Consider the following 22,673-nt stretch of genomic DNA (forward strand, 5'->3'; position numbering starts at 1 on the left):
ATTTGGATGGTGATGGCTTAATTTTGACAGAGGAAGGACTTGTGAGCCTTATGGACAAAGATTTTTCCTCCTTTTAACTGATAATGCTTACACTCATAGTACCAAGTTGAGGCAAATTTAGTTTCCATTTTCTGACACACGTAGATGATAATAGTCAATTAAAAAGTCTGCCTATCAGGGAAATCTAACTACAATACCACCAACACCAAACTGGCTGCAAGGTGCACAGCCCACAGCAAAGAAACTACACCTCTACCCCGTTATAACGCTGTCCTCGGGAGCCAAAAAATCTTACCACATTATAGGTGAAACTGCGTTATATCAACTTGCTTTGATCCACCAGAGTGCACAGCCTTCTCCCCTCCCCAGCGCTGCTTTACCGCGTTATATCCGAATTCGTGTTATATCGGGTCGCGTTATATCGGGGTAGAGGTGTACATGGAAGTGATCTCTCTGGTCTCTATTTGCAAAACTCCATAAATTCCCAGTTTTCAGATCTTTCAAAATCCACTCTTTCTACTGAAAATGTTCCAAACAGAAATTGATCCAGCTCCAGCATTAACAATCCTGCTCAGCAATGAATGGAGTAAAGGTATACTGAATCTATTACCATTATAATAATTTTTAAAGCACCCATCGCCATGAGATCTGGATGTTACACAAAACTTAAGTAGAGATTCAAATCTCAAAAAGAGACCAAATTTCATGCTTCCCATCTGCCTGCAGATTTACCAGAGAGCTAGAAAAGCAGGATTTAATTAGTATGGAACACCTGAACAAAGAGGTAGGTTTTGAAGTTCTTTCTAAAAGTGGCTAGGTTCATGCTTAACTGTATTTCCATAGACAAAATATTTTAGAGGTGCAACTCTCCTATCAAGAAGCCTCTACCATAAACTTTACCATTGGAGCCAGAAAGTTGTAATATACTGGATGAACACGGGCATAGACAACTGGGGACTAAGGAAGCTATAGCCCTCCTCCCCTTTCCCCCAAAAACGTAGAAACTGTATTAATAAAGAAACAATGAATTGGGAACTGGAGTTCATTTATCTCATTTTAATAAAAGTGAAGAAATTTCGTTACGGTGCAAAACTACTAATTGAAATGATATTCAAAAGCTATTTTTTTTTAATTCTAGTCCCCCCCAAAATACAAAAAGGTTATTTATGTCCCTGATGAGTGTAGATGTATGGTAGTTTGGAGATGATGAGACAGTCTTAAGGTCTTAGCCTGGGCTTAAACCCATTTAGGGCTTTATATATGGCAATCGGTACCATGAATTTCACACACCAGTCAAATGGCAACAAGTCCAGACAGGCAGCTATAGTCTGGACTAGAGGGAGTTTCCAGCGGACTTTAACAGAATCTTAGATAAACTTTAGTCCTAGACTAGGATAGTTGAGCTAAGAGGTTATGAAGGCAAGAATGATTGATGCTAGAACAGCATTTGAGGAGTAGAGGCATAGTTTTCTTTGCCCACTGTAGGTGAAAGAATGTTGTTCTTGCAAGCAATGCATCCTGAAAGTTTAGCCATAGTGAGAAATCTAAAACCCAAAGATTCCCTGTCACAGTGATGATCTCTACGGCTTCCCTCTTATGTTTCCAGGTTTTTTAAATGAAATTCACACTTGGGAGCATTCTTACCCTAATTCTTGCTCAGATAATGAGAATAATTGATCACTTCACCACTACATTTCTAACTGGGAACAGAAATTAGTTTCTCTGGCTAACAGAAGGAACTAAAGTCAGATAGGAAAGAACACAGCCTAAGGACCATATTGTGCCTGGCCTCTGCACAGGTCTGTAAAAAGGGGAGAATAGGACGGGGAAGTAGAGTAGCACAAGGAGCCTTCTCCCCACCCTGTGGAGAGGCCAGGCACAATTTCCGTTAGGACTGAAGTGCTAGCAACCCCCAAAAATAGAGAGAATAAACTAAAACATGCCCCACATCAACTAGCAGAGCCATCTAGCTCAGAGAAGCGACTATGCAGGGTGCTGAGACATTCAGGGAAGCAATTTGCTTCTCTGGGAACAGTGCCTCCTAAAGCCCCGCTGGAGCAGCGGCTCCACACTGCCTCCAATAAAGGCCAGTACCATAATCACATAATCTGGCCCTAAGCCTGTGATTTTTTTTTTAAATCCTCTTTTCAAGATGGCTAACATTTTGTTAGCTGGGGAAGAGCCTGCCATCGTGTGTGTCTTCTTTCTTGCTCTCTCCATACCTGGAATGATCTCCCTACTCCAGTGCAGTAGGCTTCCCACATCTCCTCATTCACATCTCTTCTGAAGCTGCAAATTTTTAAATTTGGCAAGAAAAGTCTCTGTAAATATTAACATCACTTTCCTGAAACTGGAACTAGACAAATAAAACCTTTGATTCAGTTCATCTCCTAAAAGAAAGTTGTATAGGAGGACTTTTTTAAAACAGATTTAGACAGTTTATCTTTTAAAAACAGATTTTGAAAATAGAATATTGACTACATACCTGCCCATCTAAGTCAAATGCCAAGCAAGCTATACCATGTGTGTGAACATCTTTCAGTATCGATATAGTTTGCACAGTGTATGAATCCCAAACACAGATATATGGTTCTTTTCCAACTTGACCTGTTGCCACCAACACTCGTTCAGGATGCAAAGCAAGGCTGCCAAAAAAATGAAAAATAATTTCAAATATTAGAACTTTTGTCCAAAGAACTTGTACATTATTTAGCTCGTTAATCAAATGTTAGTTTAATTCCTTAAACAAAAGTCAACTTTTATAACAAGTTTTCCCATTGACACAACAAGATGTCACAGTATCATCCTGTAAGACAACTTTCATGGTAGCCATACAACTTTCTTTCACACAGTTCTACCAACCGAACTTTAATCTTCCATGAATCTTTCCCAATGTGAAACTTATTTCATAACCTATCACACTCACTAAATCTTCTGTTCTGCAACATACATGCTTTACCAAATTCTTCTGATTAATTACTACTTCCCATTTTCTCCTGTTTAAAAGGACACCAACACAAAACATATAATTTTGAATTAAGGACAGTTGACTTAAAATATAATAAAATAACTAATACTTATTTAACACATGATATGGTGAATATGTAAATGGGGTATAACAGAGGACCTGAAATCTTCCAGTTTATATTTCATATCAAAGGAAGATAGGTAAGAGAGATGTATACCTAGAGAAATCCAATCTTTTTGTACAAACTGGATACAGCAAAACAGAGTGATCTGTGAAATGCTCTACTTGACCCAGGAAGGTAACCATTTGAAAGGTGACTCTATACCAGTGGTCACCAACTGGTAGATCATGATCAACTGGTTAATCCAAAAGGATATCCCAGTCGATTGTGCTCTCTGGTGGTGTAGCGTGGCTGCCGCTAAGGCAGGTGCCTGCCCCAGCCCCACGCCGGTCCCAGAAGTGGCCAGCGCATCCCTGGGGATGGAGAAGCAGAGGTTTCCCTCTGCATGCTGCTCCTACCTGCAAGCAGCTCCCATTGGCCAGGAACAGGAACGGGGAGTTGTGGCCAATGGGAGCTGTGGGGGTGGTGCTTGCAGAGAGGGGCAGCACACGGAGCCACATGCCCCCCTCCTTAGAGCTTTTTAAGGTCAGGCTTGACAAAGCCCTGGCTGGGATGATTTAGTTAGGGATTAGGTTCTGCTTTGAGCAGGGGGTTGGACTAGATGACCTCCTGAGGTCCCTTCCAACCCTGATATTCTATGATTTTATGATTCTAAGCAGGGCACAAACCCCAAATTGCTTGTGAATTCTATACTTAGCTTTCACCAACCAAGCATCAAGTGTAAACTCCTCAGGCACTATAACAGCCTAAACATGGAGTCACAGACAGTCCCCTTGGGTACTCCGGTCTCTCCTGCCATCTAGGCAAGCTTGCCTTTGTAGAAGATGGTCCCTTAAACAAAAAAAATCACACTAATACTCAGGTTACTCTCAATCCCGAAGGGTCAGTCACTTACCCTAGGTCAATTGCACTCTAGATCTTGCATCAAAGACAACCCTTGTGGACAATTTTATAATTAACTAACGTTTTAGTAACTAAGAAAAAGAAATGAGTTATTTACAAAGTCAAAGCAGATACACACACACACACACACACAAATAAGTTACAGTCTTAGATTCCAAAAGGTGATAGAAGTTGCTGCAATAAGCAAACTGTATATATCCTTTAGGGCTAATCCAGGCTAAGCAGCTGGGGATCCTTTGCTTATGTTTAGAAATCTTGCCCTCCCAAAGTCCAAGCATCATAGAGATACAGTTCTTCTGTCAGGGATTTTTATTCCCTTCCTCCCAGAGTTCAAGATGATGGGATGAGCTCACACACACATCTCCTCTTTATGGGGGAGGGAGAAATGTAGTTAATGTCTGTGTTCTTTGATATTTCACAATGTCTCATTTGATTTCAGAGGGCCTTCTTGGTAGGCAGGCACTAATACTGGTGCAGGAAGCCAATATTTTACATAAACTAATGCTTCTTTCCTGTTTGATGACTTATGGAGGATTACAATGCAAACACTTAATATCACCTTATAACATGGGGTACAGATGTTATCCGATAAGCATTTCATAAAGACTAAACACTTTTATAAATTTAACATATATTTTAACAATACTAACACATAAGTGAGCCAGACTAGTCTCCAGCTATGTATTTCAGTGTTCAGTTAGGACTAAGGCTGTCAATCACAGTTAACTCAAGCAATTAATGCAAAACAAATTAACTAGATTAAAAAATTAATCACAATTAATCGACGTTTTAATTGTACTGTTAAACAATAACAGAATACCAATTTAAATTTATTATAAATATTTTTGGATTTTTTTCACATTTTCAAAAATATTGATTTCAATTACAACACAGAATACAAGGTGTACCGTGCTCTCTTTATTATTATTATTACAAATATTTGCACTGTAAAAAAGATAAAATAGTATTTTTCAATTCACCACATACAACTACTGTAGTGCAATCTCTTTCTCATGAAAGTGCAATTTACAAATGTAGAATTATTATTAGTTTGCATAACTGCACTCAGAAAAAAAAATATAAAACTTTAGAGCCTACAAGTCCACTTGGACCTACTGCTTGTTCAGAAAAGCAAGTTTGTTTACATTTATGGGAGATAATGCTACCTGAAAGTAGCACTGTTGTAGCCAGAGATGCAAGGTATTTACATGCTAAACATTTGTATGCCCCTTCATGCTTCAACTTGTAGATTGCTCCATCTTTTTTTCATCTTTTTACACTACAAATATTTGTAATCAAAAATAATAATTAGGGCTGTCAATTAATCACAGTTAATGCATGCGATTAACTCAACGAATTAACACTTTTTTTAAACAAGCATTAATTGCACACCAGGGCACCATGCACAGGTGGGCACTGCCACATGCCTCCAGGGCAGCAGTGTCCCTCCTCCCATCACCCTGCTCCTCTACTGCTTCCGCCTCTTTCCCACCCCCATTGAGTCACCCCTAGCCAAGCAGCTCCAGATTGGAAGCCTGTCTCCTGTCTGCTGCACAGAGCAGGGGTGAAGAAGGTTGATATCGGGGTGTTCCCTTTCCCGCACCAGAGTACCCAGTCACCACTGAGCTAGGATCCGAGAACAAGATTTGCGGATGATACTAAACTGGGAGGAGTGGTAGATACGCTGGAGGGCAGGGATAGGATACAGAAGGACCTAGACAAATTGGAGGATTGGGCCAAAAGAAATCTGATGAGGTTCAATAAGGATAAGTGCAGGGTCCTGCACTTAGGACGGAAGAACCCAATGCACAGCTACAGACTAGGGACCGAATGGCTAGGCAGCAGTTCTGCGGAAAAGGACCTAGGGGTGACAGTGGATGAGAAGCTGGATATAAGTCAGCAGTGTGCCCTTGTTGCCAAGAAGGCCAATGGCATTTTGGGATGTATAAGTAGGGGCATAGCGAGCAGATCGAGGGACGTGATCGTCCCCCTCTATTCGACATTGGTGAGGCCTCATCTGGAGTACTGTGTCCAGTTTTGGGCCCCACACTACAAGAAGGATGTGGATAAATTGGAGAGAGTCCAGTGAAGGGCAACAAAAATGATTAGGGGTCTGGAACACATGAGTTATGAGGAGAGGCTGAGGGAACTGGGATTGTTTAGTCTGCAGAGGAGAAGAATGAGGGGGGATTTGATAGCTGCTTTCAACTACCTGAGAGGTAGTTCCAGAGAGGATGGTTCTAGACTATTCTCAGTGGTGGAAGAGGACAGGACAAGGAGTAATGGTCTCAAGTTGCAGTGGGGGAGGTTTAGGTTGGATATTAGGAAAAACTTTTTCACTAGGAGGGTGGTGAAACACTGGAATGCGTTGCCTAGGGAGGTGGTGGAATCTCCTTCCTTAGAAGTTTTTAAGGTCAGGCTTGACAAAGCCCTGGCTGGGATGATTTAATTGGGTATGGGTCCTGCTTTTGAGCAGGGGGTTGGACTAGATGACCTCCTGAGGTCCCTTCCAACCCTGATATTCTATGATTCTAAGTGGAGCCCGTCTGCTGCTGGCTTGGGAGTGAGTGCTGCCGACAACAGCTGCTGATGGCTAAAAAAGATTCCTGAGTGCTCTGCTTAGAGACAGCACTCCCCCAACACACACACACTTCCTTCCCCCCGGCCCACCAAAAATATTTAAATAAATGGTATTATTTTAACAGTGCAATTAAAATGTCACAATTAATTGTGACTTTTTTTCAATCTCACAATTCATTTTTAAAATAATCTGACAGCCCCAGTTGAGACCTTGGGGCCTTGGCATGAGCTGGAACCTGATCTGCCAGCAACACACCAGGAACTTGATAAGTAAGTTTAGAAAAGACAAAGGGTGCTCTGGACATAGAAGGGAGAGGGTAGATCAAGCTCGTCATGGAGCTATTAAAGAAGACCAATTTAAAATGTAAGATTTATTTTCTCTATAACTAACCTAAAAGAAAACTACCTTCTCTGTGTTTTGCAAAGCATGCAGATGAGGTATGTTATGCCAACTGCTTCTTTAGTTTTACAGTAACTCCTCGCTTAACGTTGTAGTTATGTTCCTGAAAAAAGCAACTTTAAGTGAAACGATGTTAAGCAAATCCAATTTCTCCATAAGAATTAATGTAAATAGTGGGGATTAGGGAAAATGTTTTTCACCAGACAAAAGTCTATATTATATTACACAGTATAAATTTTAAACAAACAATTTAATACTGTACACAGCAATGAAGATTGTGAAGCTTGGTTGAGGTGGTGAAGTCAGAGGCTGGGATATTTCCCAGGGAATGCCTTAGTGCTAAATGATAAACTAGTATTCAGCTGAGCCCTCAAGGGTTAAATACATTGTTGTTAATGTATCCTCACACTCTACAAGGCAGCACAAATGGAGGGAGGGGAGACAGCATGGCAGACAAAGACAGAAAGACACACCCTGTGTGCAAGAGAGAGATGTGCATTGCCCCTTTAAGTAAGCTGACCCCACTCTAAGTACATTGCCTTTTTAAGTAGATCAGCAAGTTGAGACAAGCAGCTGCTGCCAGAAAGCTCCCTCTGTCCTGAGCCCTGTCATGTCCCTCCCTGCTCTATGGGGATGGGGTAAGCAGGGGCAGGAGCAGGGGGGAAGGGGACACCTTGACATTAGCACCCTCTTTCCCCACCCGGACAACAAGCAGGAGGCTCCCAGGAGCAGCTCCAACGCAGAGGGCAGGAGCAGCACATGGCAGTGCGGGGAGGGACAGCTGAACTGCCCAGCAATTGATAGCCTGCTGGGCGGCTGCGGCACAGGGAACTTAGGGGAGTGGGGAGCTGATAGTGGGGCTGCTGGTTCACCCTGGTTCCAAGCCCCCACCAGCTAGCTCCAACAGGATGCTCTTTCTGCAAGCAGTGGACAAAGCAGGCAGCTGCCAAACAACGTTATAAGGGAGCACTGCACAACTTTAAACGAGCATGTACTCTAATTGATCAACAACGTAATAACATTAACCGAGACAACTAAGTGAGGAGTCATGGCACTACATTTTTTCTCTACTTCTAATAAATCTTGTGTTTATGAATACTACTGTTGTATGAATAATTTCATATAGCACAATGACTCAAGCACTTCCTCCTGGCTCTGAGCAATATTAGCACATCCCTCCCGGGGAAAGGAACAATGTGCATGTGTGGAAAGGAGTAAAAGGACCTGATGAGGGGAGAAATGTTGGAAGTGAAAGGATCTGAGTTGGACAAAGTAGGGGTAAAGGAAAGAGGACTGGACAGATGATAAGAAAGCAGGGGAGGCAAAGAGTTGAGGAGGAAAACTGGAGGAGAAAGGACCAAGTGAAGAACAAAGGAGAAAATGATGGAGGAGAAAGGATGGGGAAGTGATTGGAACTAAAAGAGGAAAAGGAACAGTGAAGATAAAAATATGAAAAGGATAGTCTTCTGTCTAATTCATGAGACTTGAAATCAGGACCCCTGGGTTCCATCCCTGGCTCTGCCACTAACTTGTTATTTAATCTTAGGCAGGACAATCAATCAGTTCCCCCCATCTCTAAAACAGAGTTAATAATCTGATGGAGGAGGACTGTATAATTACATGGACAGATAGACTTTATTATAATACTTCCACCCCTCATAATTAGGTACAAGCATCTTACCTGCTTTCACATGGAAAGCATTATACTGTATAAAGTAGCAAGTATTATCATAAATATATTTTTATTTGATGGGAAGAACAATCTAAATAAGAAAAGATTCACAAGTGCAGAGGAGAATGAAATCTCCATTACAACGCAGTAGCTCTGCTGCATATACTACAGCAAGGCTAATATAGTTAAACAACCTTAGTAGTATGCTATGGATTACTGGACACCAATAGCTATATAATAGCCAACATTTTGAAACCTAGGTGCCTACGGTTAAGCTCTTAAAACTGTTATTTAGGTGCCCAAATATGAAGACTTGATTTTGAAAGTACTGAGCACTTCCAGCTGCCACTGACTTCCACACCATGAAACTTTGACCTCAATAGGAACTGCAGGTGCTCAACACCTCTGAAAAATCAGGCAACTTTATTTAGGTGTCTTAAAATGGATTTAGGAGCTTAGTGTTTGTTTGTTAGTTAATTTTTAAATTATTGTGTAATAAGGGCATTTGATCTTGGAAATTTTAGCTTTTTTGAAAAATCAGCTGAATGCTATGAAGTAAATATTATTAGGTAGTATTCTGTGGCAGTATCTATTAAAATAACACTGCTTTTCCCAGATGTTTTTCTAAAACATCTTAAGACAGTGATAACTAATATACTTTAGCCATAAGCTGTGGAATAAAAATGCATATTGAGATAATAAAGACTGACTTATAAAACTAAGACATTACAGCCATTATTAAGATAACTGGATATTTTAAACACTCTTTTTCAGTGATCTGGTCATGTAAATGTACAATATCAGTTTTAAAATTACACCAGCTTGGCTCAATGGTGCATTCTTGAAGCTGTCCTATATTATGATTGCACCAGTTCTAACTGTCATAGATGAGAAATTAGCAGCACCCAAAGATGTAATTAGCAGAATAAAAATATCCATAATATTCCACAATATCCATAAGATTTATCATTGACAAAAACGTATTAAACTTATCTTGCACTTTTGTGAATTAAGGCAAAAATCTCAATAGATCTAGAAATGAAAACAGAAACCAAACTAATGCCTTAAAATGTTTTATTTCTAGAAGCTATTCATGTACAGAAGCACAAAATTAGGCTTAGCAAACTTCAGGGGGAAAAAAACAATAAGATTGCAGAAAATGGTAAATCTGTATTTTTTTCCCTATCACTTTCTACCATAAAGTCAAGCAGTGCTTAGCCTTTGTCAAAAATACAAATTTCTACTTGCATATAGAGAATATGTAATTAAATAGAATGCAAAAGCCAAATCCTAATTCATTGTAAAATAAAAATAAAATAAGAATAGGTTTATGCATTGCTGAAACTTACACTAATAGAGGCATACTGAATGAAACTAGTAGCTAGATATTTTTACTAACCTAGCCTCCATAGTAGTCTATATAAGCACTTACATACCCACAGATCATATGTATTGACTCATGAAATATATAATCTGCTTCAGTACAACTGTGTGTTATGTTCACTCTCAGTAACAGCAGCAAATAAACCATCCTGAAACTCTGCCCTAGCAAGAACAAAATTACACTTACATACAATGAGTGGGGAAAACACTGGAAAGGACAAGTACAGAATCTCTCTCGTCTGCCTATCGTGGAAATGCTCATTGGTACAGAAATTTTGTATCATGATAAAAATTTTGTATCATGATATCATTTTTAAAAAGTCACTAAATTGGACAAATTTGTGGCACCAGAAGTAGAACTAAATGTATTCCTATAATTCACAAAGCCAACATTACCTAAGATTAATACTTCTTTGAGCTGCATGCTCCACACACCTTCTCAATGCAGCAAGAAAAAGAATGTAAAGGAAATGGAACTGCTCCCTTATCTTCACTGGGAACTGCTCCCTTATCTTCACTGTTACTGTAAAGGAATGCTTGCAAAGATACAGAGAAGGCTGGTGATAAAAAATGCCAAGATCATAACTAATACATGGATAACTTTAGGCAAGTAATGTAGTGCATTTTTTGTGAACACAAGAGAAACAGGAGCCTCAGATACAGGGAAATCTAACACAAAACAAAGTATTTTAAAAATTTCTCTTCTCTGGAGAAAGTATAGGCAATGTATTAAGTGAAATGGATATACTGCTCACACACAGACCATTAGATAATAAATATTTAATATTACGATACTTCTGCTTCACAGTAAGGAGTGAGTTTGGGCTTGGGGAATCACTCCAAAATATTTCAGGTGATTAGGGCTGTCCCTGTCCTCCAAGAGGTGGGTCTTATTGTCTCCCCTCTTCCTCCTATTCTGGGGGTCTGCTTCTGGATATCAGAAGGAGTGGCTTGAAATTAGAGAATGGACTTCTAAGAAGTCTGATTCCCTGGGACCAGCTTGCCCAGGACTGTCGCTCTCTACTTCATGTGGTCCACATGTCAAATGGTTCTGTATTTCACTGAATCCCCCAGTAGGGAGTCCCTAGGATGCTTGTATAGAGGTGGCAGCAGCGGTGAGAGGATTGGGCTAGAATCCATGGTGTTTACCCTGTGTCCAAAACTCCCTATCCACCACTCCAGGAGAGGCAAAGAGGAACAACATGACTGATTTTTGCAGGTAGATAGGTGTGACAGATAGGTGTGGGCTCTATGGACTTAGGAATTATCTTACATCTGCCTCATGGTCTGTCTTGCATCAATTTCTTCACACAGAGGAGAGGGAAGAGAGCTGTTTGCTGATACAACCAGATTTTCCAAGCCTACCAGTTTCCTTTTCTGCCCAGGGGAGGACAGCTGAGGTGACCCCACCAAGATTGGGTTGCTGAAATTATGCCTGTATCTTGCCCACTGTAGCCATCCCCTCAAATGCTTTCAGGGATTTTCCTGTTCAATGGAGGGACACTGGACTCTGAAGGAAAAACTGCATTCTATCTGTGATGGGTTGTCACCCCCGGGGAGCAATCTGGGAGCCATGGGAACCACTGTGTCCCCTAACCCCCCAGCTGGGCAGGCCTCTCTCACACTCCTTTGCTGGTGATTCAGCCAGCCTCTCCAGGCCCTGTTATCACCCAACACAAGAGCAGGCAGCACCACACCGGCACCACACCACACGTCTCTGCGGCCCCTGTTGGGGGAGGGAAGGGAGGCAGCTCCACACACTGCCCCCACCCCCAGCATTGTCCTCACAGCACCCATTGGCCGGAAATCAGCCAATGGGAGCTACGGGAACAGTGGTTGTGGGCAGCACACGGAGACACACTGTCCCCTTCCCCCTAGGGGTCGCAGAGAGGTGCTAGGAGCCAGCCACTTCCAGGAGCAGTGTGGGGCTATGGCAGGCAGGCAGCCTACCTGAGCCCTGCTGCACTGAGCCCTGCTGCCACCTGTGGTAAGCGCCTCCTGGCTGGAGCCTACACCTTGCACCCCATCCTCCACCCCAACCCCCTGACTCAGATCAGAATCCCGCTCCTGCACTCAAACTCTCTCCCAGACCCCGCACTCCCTCCTGCACCAGCCCCCTCCTGCACCAAACTCCCTCCCAGGAAAAAGAGTTGTATTCAGGGGCCCCACAAAATCTAATAGCCCCGGGCCCACAGAAGAGTTAATCCAGCCCTGTTTGTGTGTTTTCCATTATTTTGAACACAATAATGGGATTCATAATACATTTGTTAGACAAATACTGTTAGTTCTTAACGCTTGGTTTCTTGACAGCAGCATGAAAGCAGTGCTTACTATGTTTTTTTAAATGTGGGATGAGACCAGAGACAAGCACAATGTGACTGAGATCCCAAAGCTGTAATTAGGCTGAGGGCAGAAAGGGATCTTTAGGCAGGTTAGTGTATGACTGACAGCTTTGAAACTTCACTCCCACATTATAAAAGGGAAAGAGAATTAGCATTTGTTGTGTTTTCTTTTTCGGTTTTGTCCTCAATATTGAATTTAAAGTAGACATAGAAAAATAGAGAAGCTGAAGACACAGATACTGTTTTAAAGAAGAGGTTTCCTTAGCAACAAAATATCAGATGAAAATCCAAGAATGTATTCATGTGACTGTGCTTCACAAAACTAGGACACTAGAAAATGCAGAGAAGAATACAGTTGTGGAAGATACCACTCCCTTTGGTATCTTCTAATTAAAAGTATAATTCAAACATCAGAATTATTTTTATGTACTTAAGCATACAAACCATCTTGTATTAAGTTTTTATACATATTTTAGTCACCTTTCCCCCTTTTCTTTGGTTGGGGATCCACCACTTTTTCTCACTTGTCATTTGGGCACACCCTCCCTTCCCCAAACAAGGAGGATAGTAGGAGAAGCTGCAGATCTTTTAATCACACCAATAAATCAGTCCATTTACAGGAAATGCTGTAAGAACACAGACTTTGAAGAGGAATATTTTCTAAGTGAGTTATCTTGGGGATGCATCTATTTCTCACAAACCCAATGTAAGTGGGGGAACGGTCCTGCTATTGTGGGGAACGTTCCTGGCTTATACACTACCCCAGTGAAGTGGGCTAGCGAAAGGATCTGAGTCCTCACTCCCACTTCCTTTACCCAGAGCCCTGTCTGACCTTGAGGACTCCCCTTCCACTCTCCCATGTGGCAGAGTCCTCGTAACCCCAACAAGGCTGGGCCCAGGATTCCTGGGGAGCGTGACCCTCAACCTTGTTGTGGTCACTTAGGGCAGGGGCTAGGGTGTCCCCAAACCAGGGTGCTCTCTCTGCACTGGATGCTTCCCTGACCCATTGATCATTACATACAGTTCAAAGCAAATACAGTTTATAAAAAGGAATCAATTTAAAAAGATAAGGAAAAAATGGGAAAGGTTAAAGGAAAACATGTCACCCTCCTCTGTGGCATGGGGACATCACAACCAGCATCTTTGGAATGTAAGGGAAGTTCAGTCTGTTCCTCACAAGTCCCAGGCCTCCTTCTCAGGCCCTGGCTGTGCTGCAGGTCAGACACTTGCTCTGGCAGTGGCCACACGCTCTCAGGCTCTAGGTGGCAGGACCCTTCTTCCCAGCGTCGCACCTGCCCCGTCAGGGTTACGATCCCCCTTCAAGTCTGGCCTGCAAGGCGTCTTGGTTGGTGGCATCTCCCTGCGCTGGGCCTGCTGCCCAGGGTCCCCCTCGCTCTCCCCAGCTGCTCACCGCACCCAGATCCACTCTGCCTCAGCTCCAGCTCCAAGACTCTGCCTCAGCACAACTACTGCTACTGCTCTGCCTCCAGCTCCCTGGGCTGCTCCTCTGGACCTGGTTGCTGCAGCTCTCCTCCCAGGACAGGTCTGCTCTGTGGGCTGCTTCTCTGACTCTGCTCCCAGCACTGACCTGCTTCCTGAGCTGCTTTTCTGGCCCCTCTGGGTCTGGCACAGCTCTGCTCTCCAGCTCAGCTTGGGCCCCTGCTTTCTCCTTAGCTCAGCCCCACTCTGTCTGACCCAAGCAATTCCAGCTCACAGGGAGGACGGGACTCCTCTGGCCTCCTGACTTCCTGATTATCCTGCCCGCCCTGTCAATCAGGCTGACCTGGAGCATTGGCCTCTCCCCACTGTTCCTGGGGACTGTCAGTCTCAGGGGCCTGTTTTCCCATTGACCCTTCCCCTCTCTTTTAGTACTGGGAGCTAGTCAACCAAAACAACCCCACTGAGTTTTAATAAGGGGACAACAATCACCTTACACCAAGAACCAGGATCCCTAAGGAGACTACCCAATGCTGTATCTTTCACATGGTTATTCAGAGCATTGGTAATGGCATAACCTGCTCTTTTAGAAATCCATTCTAAAGTAAACGTATGCAACTTAAGGAAAATCAGAATAATAAACTGCTTGGAATTGGGAAACAAAAAAAACCCAGCCACTTGAAAATTAAGTTCTGATTAGTTCCCAAGTCTCTCTCACTGCCCTTCCATATACTACCTTACTGAGAAAGGGTTTACAAACAGCAAAAGTGATACAAGGTCTGTGAAATCCTTTAGTCTGGAAAGCATAACTTTTGGGAAGAAGTAATTAGTCCAGCCAGAAAAAGAGGGAGGGAAAGCTGAATAAATGAGGATATACATTAAGTGAGAATAGAAGACTATAACCAAAGGCAACATCTGATGATGATATCATATCTACTTTGCATTATTTGATAAAAGTAGGTTGAGATTGCCAGGTGGCTGCTCTGTATGTCTCCTTATAAAAAGGTCTAGTTCTGTCTACCCATGACATGGAGATAAATCTTGCTAAGCATGCGGAGATACTTGAAAGCATCTTCTAGCCCTTCTTATAAGCTTCTTAAATAGAAAACATGACCCAGGTAAGAGCTGGTTATGTAACAGCCTTTCCAGATCTTAGTTCTTGCCAGCATATAAGGTGAACAAGGTATCAGATTTCCTGGTAGACTGTTCTGTCTTAGTAGGTTTGAACGCTGTACTAAGATCTAAGCTATATCATCTTCTCTCTTTAGGATGATTGTTTTTGGACAAAATTAAGGGTAGTGTGATGTCCTGGGTGAGATAAAGAAAGACTGCTGATGAAAATTCTAAAATAGTACTGAGTATAACTTGGGAGAAACTGAAGAAAAAAGTTTTGAAATAAGGTCCCTAATCCCTTTAACAGAAGTGATAGCTATTAAAAGGCAAATGTGGAGGTTTTGCCATTCAAAGCACTTCAACAATACAACCTATATGGTCCAATTGCATGGTGTTACCTTCAGCTTAAGCATCTCTTGAAGGACATACTTGGTCCTGAGGTTCTGCAAGCACCAGAGACTCCAGAATTGTTGTTGAAGTGGAAAGAGTCCTATAGATTCACCCAACCAGCTGTAGCCTGTTACAACTTCCTGGTCCAAATGACCCTAAAAATGGATACCTTCTCGTAATTGTTGTTCTTCGAGATGTGTTGTTCATGTTCATTCCAATTAGGTGTGCACAACAGCCGGAAAGTTTTTCCCCCTAGCAATATCCATACACCTAATTGGAATTGACATAAACAAGCATTCGAAGAAGAATTCAGATTTCCTGTGCCACACCTGGAACAAAAGATGTGTGGGGAAGTGCCTTGCAAAACATTAAAAACCTCTACTTTTGATTTTCAGTTACAGCTAATCCAGCAGAAAGTTATATTTTTGTTCATACTGGTCTATGCATCAGTTATAGTGCATGGGCCTTGCCAAAAGAGACTGCTGCTGGAGATGTGGGTATCTCAGAACAATACTGGCTCACATATTTTGGGACTGTCCCAAGATACATTCCTGTTGTCCAGAAGTAGGTAGGAAAATTAATATGATAATAGATTCCTCCTTAAAAATTACTTCTCAGAACTGTGTTTTGGGATATATCCCATCATCTTGGAAACTCTCCAATTCACTGAAAGCTTTGTTGTCTGCTTGTAGCCAAATGACTCATACGGTTTGATGGAAGAGGAGACTGCCTCCAAGGATAGAAACTCAGCACAGCAGCTTGGCTGACCTGGCAGTTAAAGAGCAGATAACATTTCAGAGAAGAGGGAGCTCAGACAAATTTTAAAAGATTTGGTCTGACTTTTTAGAAATCTTTGATTAATTCCTAGCTGATGTCACTCTCCTTTCCCCTCCCAGTCCTCCCTCCTTCCTTTCCTTTCATACCCCTCCCATTACTTTAGTTATTTTCTCCCTTACTTTTTTAAACAAAATTCAATACAATATATAAATAAAGGCAACATTGGCCTGGTCTATGCACAAAGTTGCACCTTTTTAACTACAAGTGTGATTTTAAACCAATATACTTTAAATTGGTACAACTTTGTGTGGGGGGACCCTTAAACCAATTTAAATTTGGCTTCTATCAATTTAGCTTGTTCCTGGTCAACAGTATTTTAATCTGTCATGTCTGCTATTTTAGAACCTTATAAGAAGGATGGAAAGATGTTCTGAAGTACAGTATGGGCCAACTAAACTGACATCAGCCAGGCTTAAATCAAATTAAGAATGTTCAACTGCAACAGAATCCTTGGTGTTTCCTCACTCGGGGGTAAGGGAACCTGACCACACTCAGTGATGTACTGTGGGTGGTCACAACACCAGCCCCACTTCCCTACTGTTTGCAATGGGGGTTCTGTCCTATGTAGGCCTGTTTAACTCTCTCTTTGATCCCTCATCTGGAAAGTCTCAACCCCCCCTCCCCATGCCTTCAGGGATACTCCCTCCCTCAGATCCCAGCCAAAGGAAAGGAAAGGAAAGGAAAGGAAGAAATGGAGTTGTGACAGTACAGTGCTGCCAACAATCCAATCCCAACAAAATGGACTTGGGAAAATTTCGCTGGCTGGGTATCTGAGACCACTCAGCTTGTCAGTCTTAACTTGGGAGTCCACTGTACTCTCCTCATGGTCAGGGTGAAGGGCTCCTGCCTAGCAGTTTCCTCCACAGCACTAGGAGTCACTCCTGCAGTCTTCTGGTTAGGGCAATCTTACACCCTGCTGACTACAGTTTACTCCTTTTTAAAAGTCTCATCCCTATCATGCATGACTGACAAGGCCAGAGGGGTGGGCCTAGCCCTACGTCCAGGGTTTTTCTGTCCCCTTCCTCGTCCATGTGGTCCCTATACACCCTGTCACACAGACTATACAGTTGCACTGATTTTAGTAAAATTAGTTTATAATTACACCTTTGGTGAGCACTACAATTTTAAATATATAAAGCAGTGGTTCTCAAACTTTTGTATTGGTGACCCCTTTCACACAGCAAGCCTCTGAGTGCGACCCCCACTTATAAATTAAAAAAACACTTTTTTTTAATATTTAGCACTATTATAAATGCTGGAGGCAAATCAGGGCTTGGGGTGGAGGCTGACAGCTCATGACCCCCCATGTAATAATCTCATGACCCCCCAAGGGGTCCCGACCCCCAGTTTGAGAATCACTGATATAAAGGCAAGCAAAATTAATATAAACAGGTTTAAACCAATACAAGTGTGTGCACACAGAAGTTTGCTTTGGTATAACTAACCCAGTTTAATTAAACTGTTGCAAGTGTGTGTGAAGAAAAGCAATTTCAGAGGGAGGAAATAACCAGGTAGCAAAAAGTTTAAAAAAAAAGACTGCTCGATTAAATGCTCCAGAATCTGATTTAGATACCAGCTAGCAAAGACAGCTTTAACAGAACGACAAAATTCAACTAATGCTTTGAGCAATTTAGGGATGAGATAGTGAGATGCTAAACTGTTTTTATTTGGCAAAGTTTTGGGAACACCCAAAGTAACACTTTTACGCAAAAGCCTGGTCTATGCACATTTACACTTAACTAAAGGTACAGTGTTGCACCAATTTAGTTAAATTGCTATGTGATCACTCTTACATCATTTTAAACCTTGAGGGCAAGCTAACCCTCCGTAAGCCAGGTTTACACCTATCTCAGAGTGTCCTGCTCATAGTCCGTTGATTCAACCATGACATTTTCATGCTCTCTCTCTTTTTATGGATTCTGCAGTGACTCTGAAATCCAAAGCATGACGCACATGCTCGTGATCAGATCGTGCAGACAAAGTCATTCGTGAGCATCTTGGTAGCTATTGCAGTGGTATGACACATTTCCCTTGCAGCGAACAGTTGATTATTTCTATCCTCTTCAAAGCCATGAAAAGCTCTGACTGTTGTGTATCGCCATACTGATCTATTTGACGCAGCCTTCTCAAGATCATCCAGTTTTCCAGCACAAATGGCCCAACTTGATTATCATACATATTGTAAGGAGAGTGATCACTTTAGATAAGCTATTACCAGCAGGAGAGTGGGGTGGGAGGAGGTATTGTTTCATGGTCTCTGTGTATATAATGTCTTCTGCAGTTTCCACAGTATGCATCCGATGAAGTGAACTGTAGCTCACGAAAGCTTATGCTCAAATAAATTGGTTAGTCTCTAAGGTGCCACAAGTACTCCTTTTCTTTTTGCGAATACAGACCAACACGGCTGTTAGTCTGAAACCTGTGATTGCAGTCATTGGCCATTATCTTTGAAAACTTGTGGCGAACGGGGGAAGTCCCAGGTGACTGGAAAAAGGCTAATGTAGTGCCAATCTTTAAAAAAGGGAAGAAGGAGGATCCTGGGAACTACAGGCCAGTCAGCCTCACCTCAGTTCCCAGAAAAATCATGGAGCAGGTCCTCAAAGAATCAATCCTGAAGCACTTACATGAGAGGAAAGTGATCAGGAACAGTCAGCATGGATTCACCAAGGGAAGGTCATGCCTGACTGATCTAATCGCCTTCTATGATGAGATTACTGGTTCTGTGGATGAAGGGAAAGCAGTGGATGTATTGTTTCTTGACTTTAGCAAAGCTTTTGACACGGTCTCCCACAGTATTCTTGTCAGCAAGTTAAAGAAGTATGGGCTGAATGAATGGACTATAAGGTGGATAGTGATCAATGGTTCCATGTCTAGTTGGCAGCCAGTGTCAAGTGGAGTGCCCCAGGGGTCAGTCCTGGGGCCGGTTTTGTTCAATATCTTCATAAATGATCTGGAGGATGGTGTGGATTGCACTCTCAGCAAATTTGCAGATGATACTAAACTAGGAGGAGTGGTAGATACGCTGGAGAGCAGGGATAGGATACAGAGGGACCTAGACAAATTGGAGGATTGGGCCAAAAGAAATCTGATGAGGTTCAATAAGGATAAGTGCAGGGTTCTGCACTTAGGACGGAAGAACTCAATGCACCGCTACAGACTAGGGACCGAATGGCTAGGCAGCAGTTCTGCGGAAAAGGACCTAGGGGTGACAGTGGACGAGAAGCTGGATATGAGTCAGCAGCGTGCCCTTGTTGCCAAGAAGGCCAATGGCATTTTGGGATGTATAAGTAGGGGCATAGCGAGCAGATCGAGGGACGTGATCGTCCCCCTCTATTCGACATTGGTGAGGCCTCATCTGGAGTACTGTGTCCAGTTTTGGGCCCCACACTACAAGAAGGATGTGGATAAATTGGAGAGAGTCCAGCGAAGGGCAACAAAAATGATTAGGGGTCTGGAACACATGAGTTATGAGGAGAGGCTGAGGGAACTGGGATTGTTTAGTCTGCAGAAGAGAAGAATGAGGGGGGATTTGATAGCTGCTTTCAACTACCTGAGAGGTGGTTCCAGAGAGGATGGTTCTAGACTATTCTCAGTGGTGGAAGAGGACAGGACAAGGAGTAATGGTCTCAAGTTGCAGTGGGGGAGGTTTAGGTTGGATATTAGGAAAAACTTTTTCACTAGGAGGGTGGTGAAACACTGGAATGCATTACCTAGGGAGGTGGTAGAATCTCCTTCCTTAGAAGTTTTTAAGGTCAGGCCTGACAAAGCCCTGGCTGGGATGATTTAATTGGGGATTGGTCCTGCTTTGAGCAGAGGGTTGGACTAGATGACCTTCTGAGGTCCCTTCCAACCCTGATATTCTATGATTCTATGATTCTTATAGCAATTCTCTTCTTTGAGAATCATCTCCATCTGGGGTTCAGGACAGAAAGCCTGTTTGCACAGGAACCTCCAGCTGTTCCATTGTCAAAATGTAAATTTGTCACTCACACCCTTCTTCCTGACCAAATATTGCTGCTTAACCAGGTGATAATACATTTGATCTTGTTGACACCTGGCTGAGGCATTAGTTTGCCTTTTGTCTCTGAGGAACTAGTTTGAAGCTGTTTATCCAGACTTAGTATATGTCTTATACAGTAACATTTTATAACTTTACAATGTTGCCATATATTTTACCAGGATAATAATTTTCAGCAGATTAAGAGTTTTCAAATGATACCTCACAAGGCATACTTTGTACAAAATTTAGCAGAGTCTTGTAAAAAGAGTGAACATAAGGGTACATACTGTCACAGTCTTATCTGTTCCCAACCCTGTAAGAAGGGGACCAGATATTCTCCAAAGCTCCCAAGCACATCAAATTTGGGGATGAGAGGAAGATGCTTAGAAGTGGCTGTCAAATTAAGCAGATGGGCATTCTTCCCCTGTATTGTCTCTTGCTCTGTTGCCAAGGAGCTGTTCAGTACTTTACGAAAAGTAGGAGCTCCTAGGAAAAAGGATGGTCGCTAGTAGCAAAGGACTGAAGAAAAAGAAACCCCCTTTTTCTGAGATGTTGAGGACTGCATCAATCACAGAGACTAGTTTGGGCATAAGCTTTCGTGGGCTAAACCCCATGTCATTGGATGCATGCAGTGGAAAATACAGTAGGAAGATATATATACACAGAGAACATGAAAAAATGGGAGTTGCCATACCAACTGTAACGAGACCAATTAATTAAGGGGGCTATTATCAGAAGGAGAGAAAAAACCTTTTGTGGCGATAATCAGGATGACCCATTTCAAACAGTTGACAAGAAGGTGTGAGTAACAGTGGGGCAGGGGAGGAATTAGCATGGGGAAATAGTTTTTACTTTGTGTAATGACCCATCCACTCCCTGTCTTTATTCAAGCCTAATTTAATGGTGTCCGGTTTGCAAATTAATTGCAATTCTGCAGTTTCTCATTGGTGTCTGTTTTTGAAGTTTTTGTTGTTGGAGAATTGCGACTTTTAGGTCTGAAATTGAGTGATCAGGGAGGTTGAAGTGTTCTCCAACTGGTTTTTGAATGTTATAATTCTTGATGTCTGAATTGTGTCCATTTATTCTTTTGCATAGAGATTGTCCAGTTTGGCCAATGTACATGCCAGAGGGGCATTGTTGGTACATGATGACATATATCACAGTGGTAGATGTGCAGGTGAACGAGCCTCTTAAAGTAGTGACACATATTCCCCTCAAGAAAAAGATGAGAGAATGTAGACTGAATACTTTGAGGTGATGCTTAGGTTTCTCACTTTGGCTGTCTGTTTTGTCAGCCATTTTGAGATCCTGTCAGACAGTGGCACAGGCACACACAGAAAAAAACTATCTACAAAAAAAGTACCCCAAAGAAGTGATAAAGGGGAAAACTACAAAGGAATTTGTGAGGACTGTCACGGTGCAAGACTCACCCTGGGGCACCTCCTGCTGGTCTCTCAAAGAATTAGCTCTTCCAGCCTCCAGAGCGCCCACTGCAGGCGGGAGTCTCGCTGCCGCTGGCCCCTGTGTCCCTCCCGGAGCCCAGTGCCCCTTTCTCTGGGGTGCTGTCCCCTGGCAGTGCCCCCACAGTCTCTGGGTCTTCCCCACCCAGGGAAACCCCCAAGCCCCTATCCCCACCTCGCCTCAGTATATGGCTACTGCCCAGTCACCATCTAGCCCCCGTTCACCGGGGCAGACTGCAGTTTATAAGCCACTCATCACAGACAAGAGGGGTTTGGACATGCTGCCTCTGCCTACCCGTGGGCTGTCCCCTGCAACCCCAGTACCCTTTTAGGCCTTACACTAGGCCTGCAGCCTGGGGGGTTTCCAGGCCCTCTGGCCTTCCCCCAGCCCTGCTCCACCTTAGGTACCCAGGTACGCTCCCCAGCAGCCAGGCCCCTCTCCCTCTAAAGACAGAGAGAAAGTGTCTGCTCCTGGCCGTGGCCCTCTTATAAAGGCCAGCTGGGCCCTGATTGGGGGGTGGCCACAGTTTAGGCTGCTTCTCTATTCAACCTTCCCCAGCCACAGCCCTCCCCTGGGACTGCTTTTAACCACTCTGGGCAGGAGTGGGTGACCACCCCACTACACGGACACAAATGGATTTCAACATTACTGCTTCTTCAGTGGTCAGGAGCTGGAAGGCAGATGGAGCCACTCCTATTTTTATATTTTTGGAATCCAACAAAAGTGGAAAGGATGGGTGGATGGGGAAATGAGTGGCCCAAGTGAACAATGCTTTCTAGAAAATATTAGGCCTGTGCTCTAAAGGATTTTTTATCTGAAAGTCAGGGATCCATTTGGGCAATTCTCAAAGGCAGTGATGAAACTTTTAAGCTGACTAGACATAAAAAAATAACAATTGCAATATATTTAAGTGTACAGTAAATTAAGCTATTTAAAACTTGAATTTGTTGTCAAATATAATATTCCAAAGAGTATGGATTAACAATTAAATATAAGGAAAAGAACAAGAACTTGATACAGCAATGAATAAAGTAAAAGCGCAATTGTCACATTAAAATGCAGATTA

General features: G+C 42.8%; 1 protein-coding gene across 1 annotated transcript in view; it reads right to left on the reverse strand.

Moving 5' to 3' along the window:
- The window catches only part of EML5 (EMAP like 5), a 301,798-nt gene that overhangs the window by 240,128 nt on the left and 38,997 nt on the right, over nucleotides 1-22,673 (reverse strand). The window contains exon 2 of the mRNA XM_073349376.2: nucleotides 2,486-2,645. Within this exon, the coding sequence (XP_073205477.1) occupies nucleotides 2,486-2,645 (160 nt within the window). The remainder of the gene's footprint in view (nucleotides 1-2,485; nucleotides 2,646-22,673) is intronic.

The sequence above is a fragment of the Lepidochelys kempii genome, chromosome 6, assembly GCF_965140285.1.
Source record: "Lepidochelys kempii isolate rLepKem1 chromosome 6, rLepKem1.hap1, whole genome shotgun sequence".
NCBI classification, from domain to species: Eukaryota; Metazoa; Chordata; order Testudines; family Cheloniidae; genus Lepidochelys; species Lepidochelys kempii.